The sequence below is a fragment of the Oryx dammah genome, unplaced genomic scaffold (assembly GCF_014754425.2).
Source record: "Oryx dammah isolate SB20612 unplaced genomic scaffold, SCBI_Odam_1.1 HiC_scaffold_11072, whole genome shotgun sequence".
Lineage (NCBI taxonomy): Eukaryota > Metazoa > Chordata > Mammalia > Artiodactyla > Bovidae > Oryx > Oryx dammah.
Window position 1 is genome coordinate 1,840,236 of NW_024080466.1, and position 20,154 is coordinate 1,860,389.

Here is a 20,154-nt window from a genome sequence, read left to right on the forward strand (position 1 = left end):
TATCCAAAAGCCTAGGCTCTGGAGTTTTTGTTATTAACCCCTACAATAATAAGTTGAATTCTAAATATCTAAGCGGTACACATGGCAATCATCACAAGCAAAACACTTCAAAATAAATATTTACTTTATATTAAGTCAGAAAGCACAAACTATAATGCCCAATAAAAGTCAGAATATTAGAGTGTGAGCCAAGTGTGAGTGCAAATAGCACTCACAATTCAGATTAGAGTAACATTAATATGTAGAATCATTTTACAAGGAACTAGATTGGTAAAAATCATATGATAATTAGGCATCTTATCCAGCTATTTATTATAATGTAATTTATTACAGAGTTCATTTTCAATATTCACAAATGAAGCAGATATATTAAAATCCCCCATTAGAATATTACACTTTCCCCCCAGAATTATTATGAGTTCATACCTGTTGTTCCTGATCCTTGCCTAAGCTTTCCTTCTCCTGTCTTGTAAACTGGGAGAACTGTGATGTCATACGTGGTCTGGGGCTGAAGTCGCTTTAACACTGTTGAGGTGACTGTGGGTGACACTTTGGCAACCATCTGCCTCCCACCCCCGCGGGGGCGATACACAACACGGTAGTTGATAACTTTCCCAGGTGCTGGTTTCCAGGTAACTCTCATTGTGTTTTCTGTTTCTTCATCCACTTTCAAGGTTTTCGAGTCTTCAGACACTGTGAGATGAAAAGAAGATTACAGTGTATATCATGCTGAAAGAAAATGCTTATGTCCACCACCGCATTTGTATGAAAGACACTAGGTGTGGTTTCTTAAATACGTACACCCTTCCTTTACTTTGCATTGCGATCTCGCTTAAATTCAGGATGGCATGTGAACCTATCTCAGTGAGGTTATAGTGAGATGTTTTCTCTTTATCTGGCTAATAACTAAAAAATGGAAGTTCATATTGCAAGGATTTCCTATTTGCATTCCAGAGACTTTAGTAAAGAAAACATCCATTTCCGGAGATGAGTTTTTAGAATTTTTATTATATTTCCATCTGTAAAGAACCCCTGTAGAAATTACAGTGTGCAGAATATGAAAAATCATAAATACAAGGTCAGAAATATTCCTTGAGTTCTTTTAGAGAAAAATGCTACAATGCTAGCCAGAGTGACTATAGTTAACACCATCCTTTGCGATTGCCGTGAACACATAAGACAATCAACACAAAGGAACAGGAAACTCTGACACATAAAAATATCTCAGGGGCTCTGGAGATAAACCAGTATACACTGAGTGGTTTTAGAAAAAACTGTATGTAAGAAGGGTTTGACTAATATACAACAAACTTTATTAAATTATGTCTTATTAATAACTATATCAGAAACTAGTCACCTAACATCCACAAATAGCCAATACAGTCCTCTTTTTATATATAATTAGAGCTTATAATCAGGATCATTTCATTCAGTTCAGTAATCTCAGCATTCAAAAATCATAAGCATCTTCTGAAAAGAGGGACAAAGCTGAAGGAAACACTGCAGACAATCTTTTTTGAATCTAAAAGAAATTTTCATGTTCAAACAGGCAAGGACCACCTGAAAAAAAACTTAAAAAAAAAACCTGGGAAAGCTTTAAAAAATACACACACACAGAGACGTAGCAGCATTTTTCAGACACTGGACATCAGGCAGCATAGGACCATGATTCCTGAGAGAAACAAATGAGAAGGAGCTTGATCATTGCCCTGACTTACTGCCTGGAGAGAGTTTCCAGCACCACTACAGGAAGGGGGAACCCAGATGGAGCCTGGTGGTCTCCCTTAATTGAGGAGGCACTTTTGTCAGTTCAGGGAGTCCAAGGCACTTAGAACTTGCAGAGAAAGTCCTGGAGATAGTTTGATGGAGAAAAAGCTCCAAAAATCTGCAAAAGGTCCTACTTGAGTCTTCAACCCAGTCCTACTCAGTGCATATGAATAAGTACTACTCTGGTTTGGGGGAAACTACTCAAAACCAGAGAAAGAACCACCTAGAAGGGGTAGAGAGAAAAAAGTTCCTAGAGTTCACGTGGGGTCAGAACTATTCCCCCTCTTCAGAGTAGAAACTCTCAAAATTCTCTGAACATCATATAGAGTACTAAGGAGGAGTTACTGCCCCAGGAGTGGCAGAAAAGAAACCCTAAACTAAAGGCTTCTCTGGTCCAGCTTTAACACAATGTCAATGAAAGCTTCAAAAATATTAAACTGTTTCCAGGTGAGTTTACTACATCCCGGAACAAACCTTTAAAGGATATTTGTAAGAACACAAAAATATCTGACATCCAAAAAGGTAAAGTTCATAGTCTGACTTCTAATGATTCTGCCTCCCTATATTCACATGTTCCAACCAGTCCATCCTGCAGGACATCAGCCCTGGGATTTCTTTGGAGGGAATGATGCTGAAGCTGAAACTCCAGTACCTTGGCCACCTCATGCGAAGAGTTGACTCATTGGAAAAGACTCTGATGCTGGGAGGGATTGGGGGCAGGAGGAGAAGGGGATGACCGAGGATGAGATGGCTGGATGGCCTCACCGACTCGATGGACGTAAGTCTGAGTGAACTCAGGGAGTTGGTGATGGACAGGGAGGCCTGGCGTGCTGCGATTCATGGGGTTGCAAAGAGTCAGATACGACCGAGCGACTGAACTAAACTGAACTGATATTCATATGTTAATGCCTTAATCTCCAATGTGATAGTATTTGGACCTTTAGGAAGTAATTGGAGAAGGAAATGGCAACCCACTCAATTATTTCTTGCCTGGAGAATCCCATGGACAGAGGAGCCTGGAGTGCTACAGTCGCAAAGAGCTGGACACAACAGAAGTGACTTAGCATGCAGGGAGGTGATTAGGGTTAAATGAGATCCTACAGGTAAGGCCCTAATCTGATGGAACTGGAATCCTTATAAGAGGACAAGGAGACACCGGAGAGCTCATTTCCTCTCTCTCTCTCTCTCTCCTCCCTACCCTTAACATGCACAGACTGAGGAAAGGCTACGTGAGGACACAGGAAGAACATGGCCATCTGCAAACCAGGAAGAGAGCTCTCACCAGAAACCAAGTTCTGCAAGCAGACATAGAACTGGAAATAACACGTATGACAGAACTATTCAAAGGGGACATCAAAACAGCTGTTATTACTATTATAGGTACCATATTCCACATGTTAATAATGGTACAAGAAATATTAAGCATGTTAGGCAAACACATAGAATATACAAGAAAGACTCAAACCAAACCTCTAGAAGTGAAAAGTACAGTGCCTGACACAAGAAACACACAGGATGATATTAACATCAAATCAGAAACGACAAAAAAAAAAAAAAATACTAGCAAACTTGATGACATGAGAAAAAAACTATCCAAATTGAAACATAATAAAAGAAACAAGACTGAAAACCTGAAAAGCACAGAAGTGAGCCATGTGAAAACTGCAACCAGGCTAACACATGTGGAACCAGAATCCCTGAAGAAAGTGAAGAGTAATAAATAGAATATTTTAAGAAATAATAGCCTAAATATTTTCAAACTTTATAAAATTATCAGCCCACAGATCCAGCAATCTATATAATTCGAAGCACAAGAAACACGAAAAAACTACGCCCAGGCATATTATTACCAAATTACTTAAAATCAGCATAAAAAGAAAATCTAGACAGCAGCCATATAAGCAAAAGATACATTATGTATAGAGGACAAAGGTAAGAATGACAAAACAGATAAAGAAAATCAATATATGGTTATGAATTATGTCTCTGAAAAATGCAAATATAATTTCAACTAAGAGTATATTGGTTGTATTTTTTTTTAATTTTAGGCTAAGAAAGTAAGAATTCTCAGCCAATTCCATTACTTTCTGGAATATTAAAATGTATTTAGTTAATCTCCAGTTCTCCATTACTATTCTCTAGGTAAGTGAACTATTAAAACAAAAATATACATATTTTCCAAAAAGAAAAAAATGTAAAGACCTTACATAGGATTTTTGAAAGAATATGAGAAAGAATAGTACACAGAACAATTGTTTAGTAAATCCATGTGTGTCTAACACTTTTGTAGAAAAAGTTCTGCTAAATATGTTTACTGACCTCTTGTTTCCATCTCTTCAACTCTTGTTCAGTAGAACAAGACATTTCTTCCTTACACAAAATTCTCAAACCCATTTCATACCACTTAGGATTGAGAAAAATGGACATTTAAATATTATGAGTGTTGGTCTAAAACGAAGCCTATGTCCCCAAAAAGTGGGATCACAAACTTGAAAATATTCCCAAATTTAAATATGTTAATAACTTTCAAATACTGTACTTCATACTTTGAAATGCTTCAAGGATTTGAATTGTTTTCCTGCTTTATAATTAACTCTTTAAAATAAAGGAATTGAAGTTAAATAAGGTATGACATATCTCATCCTAGCTTTAATGGGAAACTCTGGATTTCAAGAAGGGAAAAGAAATCCTTCCCTGTTGGCTTCCCATAAGTAAAAGGCAAGATTTGTCACTCCATTCATTGGTCTGCCACATGCTATAAAATGCTGTAACACTCGCATTCTAAGTTCTTTTCAAGTTTTAGTGCCTTTCACAGGATGCTCTCCAAAACTCACTGTACCTCAGCTATGTTAGCTGCCATAACTGGAGGGCCAGTAGAGTTTCCCACCTGCTGGCTTTTTAGCCACAATTTGTGGTTGTCATTGTATCGACAGTCTGCGTACCATGTCTCTGAACGTCAGGTGAAAGCAGAAAACATTTCCAAAATGTCCCCCTTGGAAGTTTATAAGATACTCTAAGAGCATGGCCCAGTTATACACACCATTTTGGACTTGTCCACCAGCCAAAGACACTACATGTGACTCAGATTTCTCAAAGTATTTTCGAAACTACCTTACTTTCCATAAAGAGAGCAAACTAAAACACAGCAACTAAAAATGGTAGCAGATGGGGGTTGGGGAGGGAGGTTCCCGAGGGAGGCAATGCATATACACACTTGTGGCTGATTTGTGTTGCTGTAAGGCAGAAACCAACACAACAGTGTAAAGCAATTGTCCTCCAAATAAAAATTTTAAAGAATGGTAGCAGAACAAAGAAGGGTTCTTGTCTTTCATGGAATTTGCTGAGCAGTTTGAGCAGGTGACTTATACCCTCTAGAAAATGTGCCTTTCATTCCTACCGACTCTGCTCACGGTTCAAAAGAGGCCTTTCCATTTACTAAGCTTTAAATCAATCAGTTAGCCAAGAAATACTGAAAATGTCTTAGGTGCTCAGCTTTTAGAAATTTTATTTAGAATTTCTACTAACATACTTGCTTTGAGCTAAAACATGTCCCTTGTGGAGATTTTAAATCCCAAATAAATATCTGAGGATTCAATCTTTTCAGAAGGAGAAAGGATGGAGGAGAATTTTTGAAAAAGTTTCCCTCTAAATATGTATTTTTTGATAATTTCTCAGCCATGTGAATTGTATCTTTACGCCTACAAATAAATTTAGCTAGATGTGTCATATGTAGCCTAAATTTACAACATGACTTCTCTTTACAACAAATGAATAACTGCCGGAAATAGAGATGAATTTCTGCCAAGTTCTTAAACTATGTCAGTCAATATATTCAGACACAAGATTTCATTCACTATCATGGAAACCAATCATGTCAAAATCTGAGAAATATGCCTTTTCACGTATTTTAATCTCCTATAAGGAGTTTGATTTTTCTTAATCTGTTAATTTTTGACACAGACTTAAGCTCAGACATATCCAAATGACAACTCAGACCAAAAGATTTTAATTTAAGGACAACTTAAAATCAGGATACAGGACTTCACTGAAATTGCCCTTGGCGTTTTCCTCTCTCTTCTTTTGACAGAAAAATCACCCAATATGTGGCCTAAATTTCACCCAATTCCTCCACTTCTTCCTAAAAAAAGAAGTCAAGAATACCCCGACTCTTTCCCCTTTTCCTAAATCTTCCCAAACAAAAAGAATAAACTTTCCTATAAATTCTTAGAAATGCCCATTTTTAATAAATTGCTTTTTAGGAAATACAATTATGAAATACAGACGCATTTCTCCCTAGCTACCTGATAATAAATGATGAGAAGTCATTCAAAATTGTTCACAGGAAAGAATATTAATGAGATTAAGGTAAATTTTAGCCATCAGAAAACTGAGTAGACTTGAATTAGCCTCCCCAAACATAGTAAAAATAATTTAGGATTAGTCCTGGTTGTACAACATACATTGTCTCAACAGCTGCATTATACATCAGTCTTCTCTAAGTGCCTAGGCGCTATGCTTGGTGCTTTGCCCATTGTTATTTTATTTAATGCTCAATACAATCTGATGCTGCATTCTACATATTAGGAAACTGAAGCTCAAAGAAGTTTCAAGAACTTGCCCAAGGCCATGTAGTTATAAATGTCCCTGAATTCTGTTTCCATAGCTTCCTGTTTCTTTACTAGTTGAGTCTCTTAACTAGTTGAGTCTCTTATCTAGTTGATCTTTCCACCAGAAAAAAAGAAGCGAGAGAGACAGAGAGAGAGAAACACAGTTTATCTTTGAACAATGAAGGTTTGAACTTTGAAGGTCCACTTATACATGGATTTTTTTTTTTTTCACTATCAAATGCTGCAGGACTATATGATCTGAGGTTGGTTTTATCCTGGGATGCAGAGGAACCTCAGATAAGAATGGTTGCCTATAAATTATACTCAGATTAACCCCCACATTTTCAAGGGTAAACTGTGTTGGTAGTTGGCAGAGATTCAATATTTCAAAATTTGATACAAGTTTAGATACACAATGAACTTGATTTTAAAGCACATTCATTAAAGGTCATAAGTTTTTAGTCCTCATCTGTCGCATAAAGAAAAAATATGCAAGAGGTTATCACGAGCTGATAGCTATTAGGTAGCACCAACACACTGCCAGCCCCCCTCAGAATGTTACCTACATTCAGTGATGGCTTCTCCACTCAAGGGCTCCCCTTCTCCACTACTGTAAGTTGCAAATACGGAGACTCTGTATTTGGTCTCTGGCTGCAGGTTTTCTATCACAGTATGAATTACATCTGCGGGAAGACTCTTTTCTCCAGCCTCTATATCATCATAAAGTGATTGCCAAGAGACCCTGTAACCGCGAACCATTCCTGGAGCTGACGTCCAATAAGCCCCAATCGATGTGTCCGTGATATCCTTAGTAATCAAATCTCCAGGGGAACCGTGCTCTAGAAAAGAAATGAAAGGGGGATAATTTTTTAATGTCTATTAGATATGTAAATACGCCCTCATCCTGGCAGACACCCTGACTTGTTGGACTCAATTTGTCTGACTTACCCATTTCTTCTTTCTGAGCTGTCTGTCCTATTCTGTCAGGGGAACAGAAGATGGGATTAAACTGAATAATTATGCCTGATTCCTGCCTATCACCCTTGCCCCGATATGTCCAGTCAGATTGAAATGTCCTTCAGGACAAGAATGACATTCAAATACAAAGAAGTAAATGCCTAAAGAAAATTTCAAAGAGAAAAACAAAAGCATCTAAATCCCCCAATTTTACTCAGTTCTCTTCATCCATTGTTCACAAAGATCTCTATTTCTCAACCATCATCTTTTCCTCTCTTATCTTCTTTAAATAAGCTCAGTTTCAATGTACCACTTCCAGTTACTTCAACAATCTTATATCACTTGCAAATCTTAATTTCAACAGTCTTTTTTTCACAGTCTATTTGTTCAAAAAGCTAAAAATCCAGAAATGCAAAATTTCAATTATAGCTTAACCCTAAGGAAAATAAAAACCAACAATTCTTCTGGAAAACCTAAAAATGATTAGTCATCAAAATAAAACACACCACTTGCTCTAACTGATCGAAAATGTCTGCTACTAAATTTTGGCTCTCTCATTCAAAATAAAAATACAACTCAAGTGGAAAAAATATGGAAACCCCGACTTAATAGGAGGCACAGATGTCTACCAATAAAACCCTAACTTTCCATAATTTAAATGTAAGATAAATATACAAGTCATTTTACACTGGCTACCTTTACTAGGGTTTATGCCACAATATGACATAAATATAAAACTATCTGCCTCTCCAGCATACATTTTACCAGTAATTATTGTGTATTCAAGAAAATGACATACAGTGCTGCTACAAGAATGCTGAAGGCTGCTATTCTACTTGAGTCAGAGTAAAAATTAGTATCTTAAAAATACTCACAATTATTTAAATTTCAAGTACATAAAGATGACAATAAATGACAAAGAAATCTTAGTGGACAAAACCCTATCATATATGTCAGATTAGAGAGGAAAAAAGAAAATGGAAGCTGGGCATACTACCAGACCCCAAGACCAAATGGAAATTTTTAACTCTATTATAAATAAGTTTAACTGCTGACAGGACATCTCATCTCTGGAGAGAAATTAGTTATATATTTCACTGCAACCAAGAATATTTATTTTCAAGAACATACTGACTTCTTTCCCTCAGTTCCTGAGGCTCATCTTCAATTGAAGGTCTTCTTTAATTGTATTTCTACTAAGGTCACACATCTTTATATCTTCTCTACTTACAGGAATTAAACAAACTATTTCTTTGGTTAGGTTGGGCTGAGTTGGTTGGGTTTGACTTGCCTGTTGTTTTTTTGCTTTTTATTTTGCTTTGATGGTTGATATTCCAACTACTCATCTCTAAGTTTTAAAATGCAGCATATTTCGTTTGCTTAATATATACTACATCCTTTTTTCATATGTACTTCTTCTCTTAAATTTCCCAGGCTGCAGTTAGCAACAGCTTTTGTGAAATAATACTTGAAAGTACTTGAAAGAGATTCAGAATTTAAATAAGCTTAAAAGCTACATTAAGAACATTCCCCAAAAGTATAAGACAAAGTTAGCTAAAACATTGGGGTAATCTTCCAAATTAACACTGGAGAGATTTACAAATAATAATTTCAGTTTCTAGTTTTCCCAAAGATTGTGCTCCTCAGCCTATTTTGCTGCCTACTTTCTATAGTTCTGAATTTGTGACATTGTTTATTTCCATGGCAACAGACATCAGTCTCACAAACACAGGCTAATGATTTCACTGTGAGAAAATAATAGGAATGAAATTTGTGGTTGAAGCAAAAATACATTCACAAAGGTATTTCTGATCTACAAACAAAAGGAGCTCATTAGATATGTATTCCCATGGATTTTAATCAACTACATTAACACCCTCAAGACCTGGAAAGCTAGAACAAAATATTAATAAAATTGTAATGAAGACCTCTGTAACACTGGTCAATGTCCTGGAAAGAATCTGTAAGAACACTTTTTAAGATCCAAATACAATACTAACTAAAAAATATTCCTGAGTTCCCATTAATGGCATGACAGTACTAATTTAAGTGAACATTAATTATATTCTCAATTACAGAAGAAAAAGGTCCTCAAAAAAATGATAGTTTCTCCCTGGCACAGAAAGGCATTACTTGTACTGGCACTGCAACATTCCATGTTTGTGACAAAGAAATGTGAAATCCAAAGAAAGAAAAGGGACACCTCAAACCAGAAGCCAAGATTGAAAATATAAACTGCTTCAGTGGGTTTCTTATATGTCAGTCAGTTTGATAAGAATAATCCTAAATATAAGGAGATCCAACCAGTCCATCCTAAAGGAAATCAGTCCTGAATGTTCATTAGAAAGACTGATGCTGAAGCTGAAACTCCAATACTTTGGCCACCTGATGCGAAGAACTGACTCATCTGAAAAGACCCTGATGCTGGGAAAGATTAAAGGCAGGAAGAAAAGGGGACGACAGAGGATGAGATGGTTGGATGGCATCACCGACTCGATGGATATGAGTTTCAGTAAGCCCTGGGAGTTGGTGATGGACAGGGAAGCCTGGCATGCTGCAGTCCATGGGATCGCAAAGAATGGACATGACTGAGTGACTGAACTGAACTGAACTGAAATTAAGTGTACACTGTTGTCAAACACATTGAAACACCTTTTTTCTCCAAAAAGTAGGAGGGTTGGGTTTTCAAGCTGTTGCATTACATCCAAGAATCTTGAGACTATGATGTTCTCGTGATAAGTGTATTTTATCAGACTTACAACCCTTGAAGTTTTTAAAAATAGAATCTTGGCTTGGCCAAATGTAAAGTCCCCCAAAAAAGCAGTTGAATTGCACCCTGTGATGTAACTGGCAGTCTGCCGAGGGGCCACACTGGCCTGGGGACAAGGTGTGCAACACGATGAGCATGCCGCTACCTCCTGGAGCCCTGGGACCCTCAGGAGTGAAACCGGGACTGGACCTGGTCAGATACAGGGATCATCTGGAGGACTAAAAACCCACCCATCCCAGATCAATTAAACTGGAGTCTGAAGACGTGCCTGAACCCCGACGCTTTCTAAAAATTGTTTCAGCCTCCTCTGTGACACTGATTCCTCCATGATTCTGGCCTCTTTTCTCACTTAGGGGACATTTATTTATTTGGAAGCTGTGTTTAGTCAGTGTGGGAGGGAACCCTCACTCTTGCTTTCATTCAGAAATGAGAGACAGGTGTGGTGAAGTAAAACCCCGAGGGGCGAAAGCAAAATTGGTCAAAACTGGCGGAAATGGGGACGCTGGGTAGCATGGTGTGATGGTTTCTCTATATCGCCCGGGGTCTACGGCCACACACAAGTCACCCCTTCGGTAGCGGTGGTGTAAGCCCAAGGCCGACCCACAGAGAACCGAGAAGTTCTCATCACATCCCTTCATCCCATTACATGAGTGGGATGCTCCCCATTCTCTCTTCCCCTCCATCCTGTGTCGAAAGGAAATGGCTTTTCAATGCTTCTTCAAGCATTGATCACATTTTCCTGTGAATGAGATTCCACTCTAGTGTTACGCAGCCAGCCATTTGCTTCAGTCTAATATATTGAATTGCAGGTTTTCTCAGACTACAGAAGTTCAGACATCAGTAGCTACTGAAAGAAATTATTTGGCTTGGACTGGTTTTGGGAGAGAGTCTATTTCTAATATACCTGGGAAGGAAGAGGAAACAGAGAGGAACAAGAAAGAAATATAAGACCAGTATATAAGAAATATAGAGCCTCTATCCAGCCCTATAAGAAATTTAGAGCCTCTATCCAGCAAAGGTTAGTATTAGTCACTCAGTGTGTCCGACTCTCTGTGACCCCATGGACTGTAGCCCACCAGACTCCTCTGTCCATGGATACTCCAGGCCAGAATACTGGAGTGGGTTGCCATTCCCATCTCCAGAAGATCTTCCAGACCCAGGGATCAGTCCTGGGTCCCCCGCATGCAGGAGGATTCTATACTGTTTGAGCTAAGGAAAGACCACAAAGGTTACTGTTCTTCAAAAGAGAAAGCCATAGAAACAGAGGCATGCGCGGAAACCAATTCCAGCAGACTTCTTGCCACTTTGTCTCAGAAAGTGAGAGTGAAGTCGCTCAGTCATGCCCAACTCTTTGTGACCCCATGGATAGTAGCCTTCACCAAGCTCCTCTGTCCATGGGATTTTCAAGGCAAGAGTACTGGAGTGGGTTGCGATTTCCTTCTCCAGGGAATCTTCCCAACCCAGAGATCGAACCCAGGTCTCTCATATTGTAGACAGATGCTTTACCGTCTGAGCCACAGGGAAGTCCACCTGTCCCTAAATATGGACCCACTTCTGCTCTAGCAAAGGCTCCCCCATCTTGAGCTCCTCCTCTCTGTCTGCCTGCAAGACTCACAAATGCATGTTTCATGATGTTTGGGCTTGTTCACGTTTTTCACATAAGTGATGTGGTTTTCAATATATATAATCTCACTGTACTTGTTTTCTGCCATTGTGAACCACATGCCTGTACTTTGCATGTTACTTTTACCTCTGGGAATGGAATTGCTGGCAATCATTTCAAACAAGTCATACCATCATCTTCTGTAACGATGGTAAGCCTTCTTCTCTATTCCTCTGAATCCCTCTCAATAGTTTTCCCTTCTACTCTGCTCTCTCCAGTATAGTACTAGGGTAAGTATAAGAAATAACAAAGCTTTTCTGTCATAAATTTAAACAAACAAAATTCGTCCGTTTTTGAAATTTTGATACTCAGTATTTCTGATCGGATTACAAAGCATAGTCACATATATCAAAAGGCAGCATTGCTGGGGCCTGCAGGCATGCATCCATTCCTGTGCTGCTGCTGAGGCAAGTAATTAGACAGGTGCATTTCTCATGATCTGAAGATCCGTACGGGGTTGATTCTACTTTTTCCACATACGAGGCCAAAGAACTGAAGCCTTATTTAAGTAACTTTCCTACATTTCCTTAGCCCTTTTCCATTTGCTTTCTGAAAAGCAGACCATCATCCAATTCAAATATAATTATAACACAAATTAGCCAGTGATAACTGAAAAATTAATCACTATGAAATGAAACTCTATTTTCATCTTATAGATTGTTCCAGCCGGCTTTCATTGAGTTTCACATACCACTTTCAAAAACAGAAATGAAATTGAAAATGTAATGTAACCCCCTTCTAAATCAATTTGTCTTTTCCGATAGAGCTCAACTCAAAATCATCCAACTTTCCATGGCAGAATAAGGAAGACCTGCTCTGGATAATGTCCATGTGGAAACACACTTGATTTACAAGCAACGACTTGAAATCACCATTCCAAAGGACAAAGTTCACTACTGATCAGTTAACTTACTTTAAGTAACACATAGTTCTTAAAAAGCAAATTGCCCTTCAACCTCAAAGCGTGGATGAGATTTCTGCCATAATTGTCACCTCTCCAACATAGTTTAGATTTTTCTCTGATAAGCCATCAATTTGTGGGAAAGATATTACTGTTTGGTGATTGGACTAAAGTTCCCTGGAAACATCAGAATTGTTATACACAGAATGAATGATTTTCCGAATTATGAGACAGCAGTAAATCTAGGAAAACACAGAGGCCTTATTTATTCCATCTTGGAGGCACCCCATGTTACTCAACATCTTGCAGAAGAATTCCTGTGATGTGCTAAAAACCTCATGGTAACCAAATGTCAGCTGAGTTAGCTTGGTTTGATGTATAGGAAGCCTTTCATGTTTAGGACACCAGAGGGTTGCTAAGGCAACTGAAACAATAGAAATTCTGAAAAATCATCTTTTCCACAGCCAACAAACACATTCAAAAATAAAAGAACTGTATTATTCCAACGCTGAAATTTGCATTCATTTGCAGTAAATCTCTGAATTAAAGTGGGAATTATTCATTTCTTAGTTTAAAAGAGCAGGTTTCCCTCTGTAAACACTAGCAGTGACAACTAAGAATTCAAGATTTGAAGTTCATTTACATGTACAGCAGTGTTTTAGTAATTACATTAAATCTACTTTAACAACAACAGGAGAAAAAAACAATGTAAATCAAACCTAATAGCTTGTGCTCAGATTCCTCTGAAGTTTGGATCTGAAATAGTAATAAACTCGGCCTTTGTGATTCTATTTCATACAGTACTAGGGCCAACCATGAACCTCCCCAATGCCAATGCTAATAAATCTCTCTTCCAGGGACGGGGAAATTTTCTGATCATTGGCTGCATTTCAAGAAAGCACTAGGAAACAGATTCAAGTTAGGGATGGTTATAGCCCATTCTAAATATTTTTTTAATTCTTTTTTAATTGAATAGAATGCACTTCAGTCCATCTATAAAATTTTCAAGCCACAGAATGCCCTGGCTGGCTGAGCCATGCCTCTGGATGGAAGAAACATTCCTTCAGGGCCTGCTCTAACCACCTCCTCTCCCAAGAGAAAACCAGATTAGAAAAACAGCAACCCTCAAGAGCAGTTGGCTGGCTGTGTTTCTGGGCTTTCCATTCTCTGCATTTACCATCATATCCTATTCCTGTATATGGTATGTGCATTTGGCTGAGTTAATATAATAAAATGAAATGGAATAACCATGAGCAAAAAATATCTATTATTTTAATTTAGTCACAACTATGCTTTCACATACTTGATAAGTTTACCACACATCATGCAATGAGATAAATATGTTAACAAAATCAGGCTGGCAGCATATTCTCTAAATCTTCACTAAAGTGAAAAGATTTGGTGTCAATGGGAAAAAAATCTACTATTACAATCTAGTTATGAATTAACTATATTTTTAAAGTGAAGTTGCAAATCATCTAGCTTTCCTCCATCTTAGGGAATGGGAAATAGCAATTTTTTAATTTATTTTACTATCTGTGTATCTCCCTTGGAGATTATTTCTGACCAGATATACGGGTGTGCACACTAACACACACATTCAAATTTGTAGATTTTCTATACCTCTTGTGCAAACCCATAAAATTATAAAGAATTTAGCTACACACTTGGCCTAGAAAAGTCATTACCCAATAGAATGTTTGCTGTGATGTTAAAATGTGCATTTTATTTTCTAAAAATTGATAATATATTATTCTTAGTAAAAATGCATTAATCTTTAGAGGCAACAATTTGACAAAGTGTAAGTATATTTATAAAGTAAGAAATGCAAAAGAATATAAGAAGTTTAAAAAGTATAAGCACAAGCAAAACTATTATTTCCAAGATATCCCTTATAAGGGAGAAATGTTTGCAAATATAAGCAATCTACAACCATTCTATAAAAAAACAAAAGCTTCAAAGCCGATCCTTTAAAAATCCTAGAGGAGCAATCTATGTTGAAAGCCTGTAGAAAGCACATGAGAAAGAGAACTTAAAGGTCAAAAAAAAAAGGATAAATTTCTCAGAAATTCTGAATGTTGCTCCAGGTATAAAGATCACATGCTTCCATTGTTTGGACTGTGTCCCCCTAGTTAAGGCAATTTCCATTTCCATCTCTTATTATTTTCAAAATTTTAGAGTAACCAGTCAACATCTTTGATATACTTACAAAAGCTGTATCTTTAGATATCAGTTCTAAACTGAATGTTGTTTCCCCTTGATGAATTTCATATATGTGGAATGTTTTCCAGATCCCAAAGCATTTCACTTAACACTACCATTTGATCTCCACAGTAAGTCTGGGAGGAAGGGGGAAAAATGGTCATCCCTTCTTTATAGATGGATAAACTGAGGTTCAGAGGGGTTAAAATGTTATTTCAAAGTCACATGGTAGCCAAACCAGGACTCTTCGAATAATCAGTACTTTGCACACTGGGATTTAAACTTTCATTTAGACCCTCTTCTAATAATAAATTTCACAGAGTATTGGATTAAACCCTTAAGCACTATTAGAGACAGAACTTTGATTAGACAGTTTTTGTCAATTAGCTTTTATTTCTTACCTAAGTCAAAGTTTTAATCAAAACCGCCTCTTGTAGATCTCATCCTTGTGAATTACAACATCTATGGTCCTCCAAGCTCTTGGACCCACTAAATCTGATATGGATTTTTCCCGAATATCACTGTGATCTCACACGACAAAAGATACTTTAGATTTATTTTCTTCCTACAATTATTTTAAATAAGGCATAGAAAAGGTGGTGATAACAAAAGGAAACCTGACCTCCCATTTAGGCCCTAGCTACGGAACTGCATCATCATTTTAAACATGCACCGATACCACTTTTCAACACTACAATCCATTCTCATTGTAGTTAAGTTAAATTTGTGCTTTCTCTCTCTTGTATGGCTTACTTTCTGGTTGTGGAGTCAAATCTATGCTTCCATTACAGTTCAAAACAGCCTAAGAAATATGAAACCCTCTGACAATGAACTCTAGAGAACCAAGGAAACAGATCCAGTCTTGATGGTTCTTACTAAGTACTGCATTAACTTTGAACTTCTAACACAGAACTGAATGTTAGAAGTCATTCAGAAAACAGTAACTTGGACTCTCATATTTCTCAAGCTTTTATAAATGCTTGTAGGCACAGTCGGAGAAGACTCTTGAGGGTCCCTTGGACTGCAAGGAGATCTAATCAGTCCATCCTAAAGGAAATCAGTCCTGAATATTCATTGGAAGGACTAATGCTGAAGCTGAAACTCCAATACTTTGGCCACCTGATACGAAGAACTGACTCACTGGAAAAGACTCTGATTCCGGGAAAGATTGAAGGTGGGAGGAGAAAGGGACAACAGAGAATGAGATGGTTGGATGGCATCACCAACTCAATGGACATGATTAAACTCCGGGAATTGGTGATGGACAGGGAGGCTACCCTCCTCCAGTACTCTTGCCTGGAAAATCCCATGGACGGAGGAGCCAGGTAGGCTGCAGTCCGTGGGGTCGCTGAAAGTTGGACACAACTGAGCAACTTCCCTTTCACTTTTCACTTTCATGCATTGGAGAAGGAAATGGTAACCCAGTCCAGTGTTCTTGCCTGGAAAATACCAGGGACAGGGGAGCCTGGTGGGCTGCCGTCCATGGGGTCACACAGAATCGGACACGACTGAGCGATTGAACTGATACTGATACTGATACTGATAGGCACGGTGCAGGAGAATAGGCTATTAGTCAGAAAAGGGCTCTTTTCTGCTCCTGGGTGACAGACCAACCACATTATCTCAGGCACACCAAATCCTCTTGCTCCATTAATGTTTCCCCCCGTCCACTCCAAGAGTCACACACCTATTCTCCATTTAACCAACCCATGGCACAACAGACACACTCCTACAGCCTTACTACACACTCAGCTCCCCAGTACACTGCTTCCCAATCAAATTTAATTTTTTTGGTAGCCTACATCCCTGAATAAGAAGCAGTTTTATGACTACTTATTTTTTAATACAAATTCCTTTTAAGAGAAAAGATGGCACACACTCAGATTTCATTCTCGGAAAACATTTTAAGCTTCCTAAGTGCAATCACAAGCAAGCTCAGAGATTTCTATAAAATATGACAGTAATTACCTTCTAGTGTTGTCCCTTCTCCAAAAAGGGCATCTCCAGCTCCAGAGGCATACAAGGCGGTCACAGATAAGGCATATTGCGTCCCTTCGTTTAATCCTCTCAGGACAGTACTTGCTGTGTCTCCCTTCACAGTGACCTCTTGAGTGTCACCTCCTGCCACCGGTGTGTATGTGATGAGATACTGTTTCACCTTTCCTGGTGCCCCCGTCCAAGACAGTTTCATAGTTGATGTCGTAGGGTCAGAAACTCGTAAATCCCTTGGGTTCCCTCTAACTTCATTAAAGAAACAACAACATCAAAACTCATTATTTAATAAAATGACTTAAAAACATTTTTCTCCTTTATATATATATAATCAATTGCCATGCCCTCCTCCAGGAGATCTTCCCCACCCAGAGATCAAACCCACGTCTCTCGCACCTCCAGCCCTGGCACGCAGGTCCGTTACAGTAGTGCCACCTGGGAAGCCCACATCTATCTATCTATCTATCTATTAGATAGATATGTAACCAAATTTACATCTTGGGTGAGATTATGACTATTGTAACTGCTGACTAGTCAACAGAGTTTAAGCGTCTCTAAATCGGGCCCTATGTGTTAGTAGAAACAAAACAAAACCCATCCAATTTCTCTTCTGTACAGTAGTCACACAGGTTAAAGTCTTCCATGTTAGAATCTTTCATGTAAAAAAACCTACAACATTTTCTCTAAAACTGGAACAAAGCACTATAAAATGTATATATGCTGATTAGCAACACAATGAAGATTTTTGACTCCTCTAAGAAACAGTCAATAAAAAGACTTTATTGGAGGAAGGCTAAGAACATCTAAATGTGATGCCCATGAATTATGTTAATTGATAAAAATGATAAATAGTGCTGTCTCTAGAAAAATATATATGAGAGGAAACGAGCCTCGGTTCCACTCAGAGGCCACCCATCCCTTTGCAACTGTGATGTCTGGCTTTTCACGCCTTTCCTGGTAACGGGGCCATGTGGTCTCTGAAGGGTCTCAAGGCTCCCAACTCTATCACTCTCCTCACCAGGCACACATCCCCCAGCTTTAACTCAAAAAAATAGAAGGATGAAGCATCACTGGGTCTTTTTTTTTTTTTTTTTTTGGTGCCCAGTACAAAGAACCTTAGATCCCCAACTGGAAAGAATAAGGGTAGTGACTTCTCCAATGGAAGAAAAGAAGAGGGCAGGTGGAGAGGGTCTTTGCAGGAGAGACTAGTTAGGCTGCACCAGGATGGGAGTCATGAAGCAATCAGTGTCTGCAGGAGGGCAACAAACTCACATTCACTGCTTATTAGCAACATTCAGTTTCCTTAGCCCCAACATTTTTGCAACACTATATTCTAGGTCCTATGCAGGGATTAAGTGAGCTCATACATGAAAAGCTCTTTGCACAGAAGCTGATGTGAATAGGTGCCAAATGGTGGTGCTAGTTTAGTCTCTCAGTTGAGTCCGACTCTTGTGAACCATGGCCTATAGTCCAGCAGGCTCCTCTGTCCGTGGGATTTCCCAGGCAAGAATACTGGAGTGGGTTGCCATTTCCTACTCCAAGTACTTAATAACTGCTCATTATTGCTGACATGGAATTATTATTATGCTTTTAAAACTTTAAAGACAAGGAATAAAATGAAAAATATGAATGCCTTAATTTTTATTCATGAAATAATACATTAAATATTAATAACTTGCAACTAATATCAGAATCTATCCAGAAAGCCTAATCATTCCATTTAAATAAAAACAGGTGAGTATTACCTGAAGAAATAACAGGTAATCTATCTCAAGGGTGCACAATATGATTTTTAATCCCTAGTCATCCTTTAATTTATATTAGAATATTTAATAATATTATTCTAAAAGAATATTTAGACCATATCATACCACTCAAGTTTCTGCTGATACCAATAAATGAGGTCTGTGCTGTGCTTAGCCGCTCAGTGATGTCTGACTCTTTGCAACCCCGTGGACTGTAGCCTGCCAGGCTCCTCTGTCCATGGGATTCTCCAGGCAAGAACACTGGAGTGGGTTGCCATGCCCTCCTCCAGGGGATCTTCCCAACCCAGGGATCGAACCCAGGTCTCCTGTGTTGCAGGCGGATTCTTTACCACCAGAGCTACCAGGAAAACCCAATAAACAGGGTCACAAGTAAGTCAAATATTTGAGTAAACCAAATCTAATAGGACTAACATCTTAGATACTCCAGTAATTGAGACAAAGTATCTGATGGCTCCTAGTGTCTGAATAGTTGTTCAAAGCTTCTCCCAGTCTAAGATTTCAGTTGTTACCAGATAATGAGCATATTTCTTCTACCTTCTTCAGTGGCTGCATTTCCAGTCAACGGAGAACCAGGTCCTGAGAAATATTCAGGAATTACAGATACTTCATATTTTGTGTCTGGAGTCAGGCTCTCCAGCGTTCTCCTCCTCTGATTGGCTGGAGTGGTAACTTCTTTGCTTTCTCCACCAGCAACTGGTCTATAAATAATTCGGTACCTTAAGACTCTCCCCGGAGCTTGAGTCCAGGTAATTTTAAAGCTATCCGTAGTCTCATCCGTCACCTTTAGGTTTCGAGGTGCTCCTTTCACTAAAGTTTAAAAAATAATAAGTTGATTTATTATATGTGAAGGATAAAAAGCCAGTTTTTGATCACTAAATTACAGCATTTCTCTAAGCAAATCCATGAGCATTTTTTGACAAACATCCTGGTTCCTGAACGTATTTGGTCAGATATTAACTACATTCTGAAATGGCAGACACACTACAATACCCATAAAGAAACTGAGTACTGTCAACTGTGTAATCAGATAAAGAGGCATATATCAGTAAACCTTTAAATTCATAAATACTCTATAAAATTGCAAATTAATATTGACATAAAATCAAAAATAAAGACAATCTGTTTCTTCAAGTACAAGTAACAAGACTTTCACTCTTAAAGATTTTCTCAAAAAAGCAGGAAAGTAATACTAACACTGAGGTCTACCATACTTATCCACTTGAACAAACTGTCTTATCCACTCAGTCACACCATTAACTTTTTTATCTGCACAATCATTTGACTTGAGAATAATTAGAACACACATGTATTAAACCAAACACATTTGTAGGTATTTAATGAATACTGTTGCTGCACCATACTAGCTGAATCTAAATCTTAAAGTTAAATTGCAATGTAATTTAAATGAAATGAAATTTTCATTATGTCTTAAATGAAATTTTCATTAAGTCCAAATAAGAACATCACTTGGTTTTGTGGTTTAATGACCTTTTTGTCTAAGAAGTGAATTGTTCGTATGGACAACATGG

The 20,154-nt window shown here is 38.1% G+C and overlaps 1 protein-coding gene across 1 annotated transcript in view; it reads right to left on the bottom strand.

The window, feature by feature from the left end:
- The window catches only part of LOC120860414 (collagen alpha-1(XII) chain-like), a 123,526-nt gene that overhangs the window by 77,927 nt on the left and 25,445 nt on the right, over nucleotides 1–20,154 (bottom strand). Inside the window, exons 12-15 of the mRNA XM_040236213.1 lie at nucleotides 19,160–19,432; nucleotides 16,836–17,108; nucleotides 6,941–7,213; nucleotides 427–693 (exon numbers count right to left, since the gene is read on the bottom strand). Coding sequence (XP_040092147.1) covers nucleotides 427–693; nucleotides 6,941–7,213; nucleotides 16,836–17,108; nucleotides 19,160–19,432 — 1,086 coding nt within the window. The remainder of the gene's footprint in view (nucleotides 1–426; nucleotides 694–6,940; nucleotides 7,214–16,835; nucleotides 17,109–19,159; nucleotides 19,433–20,154) is intronic.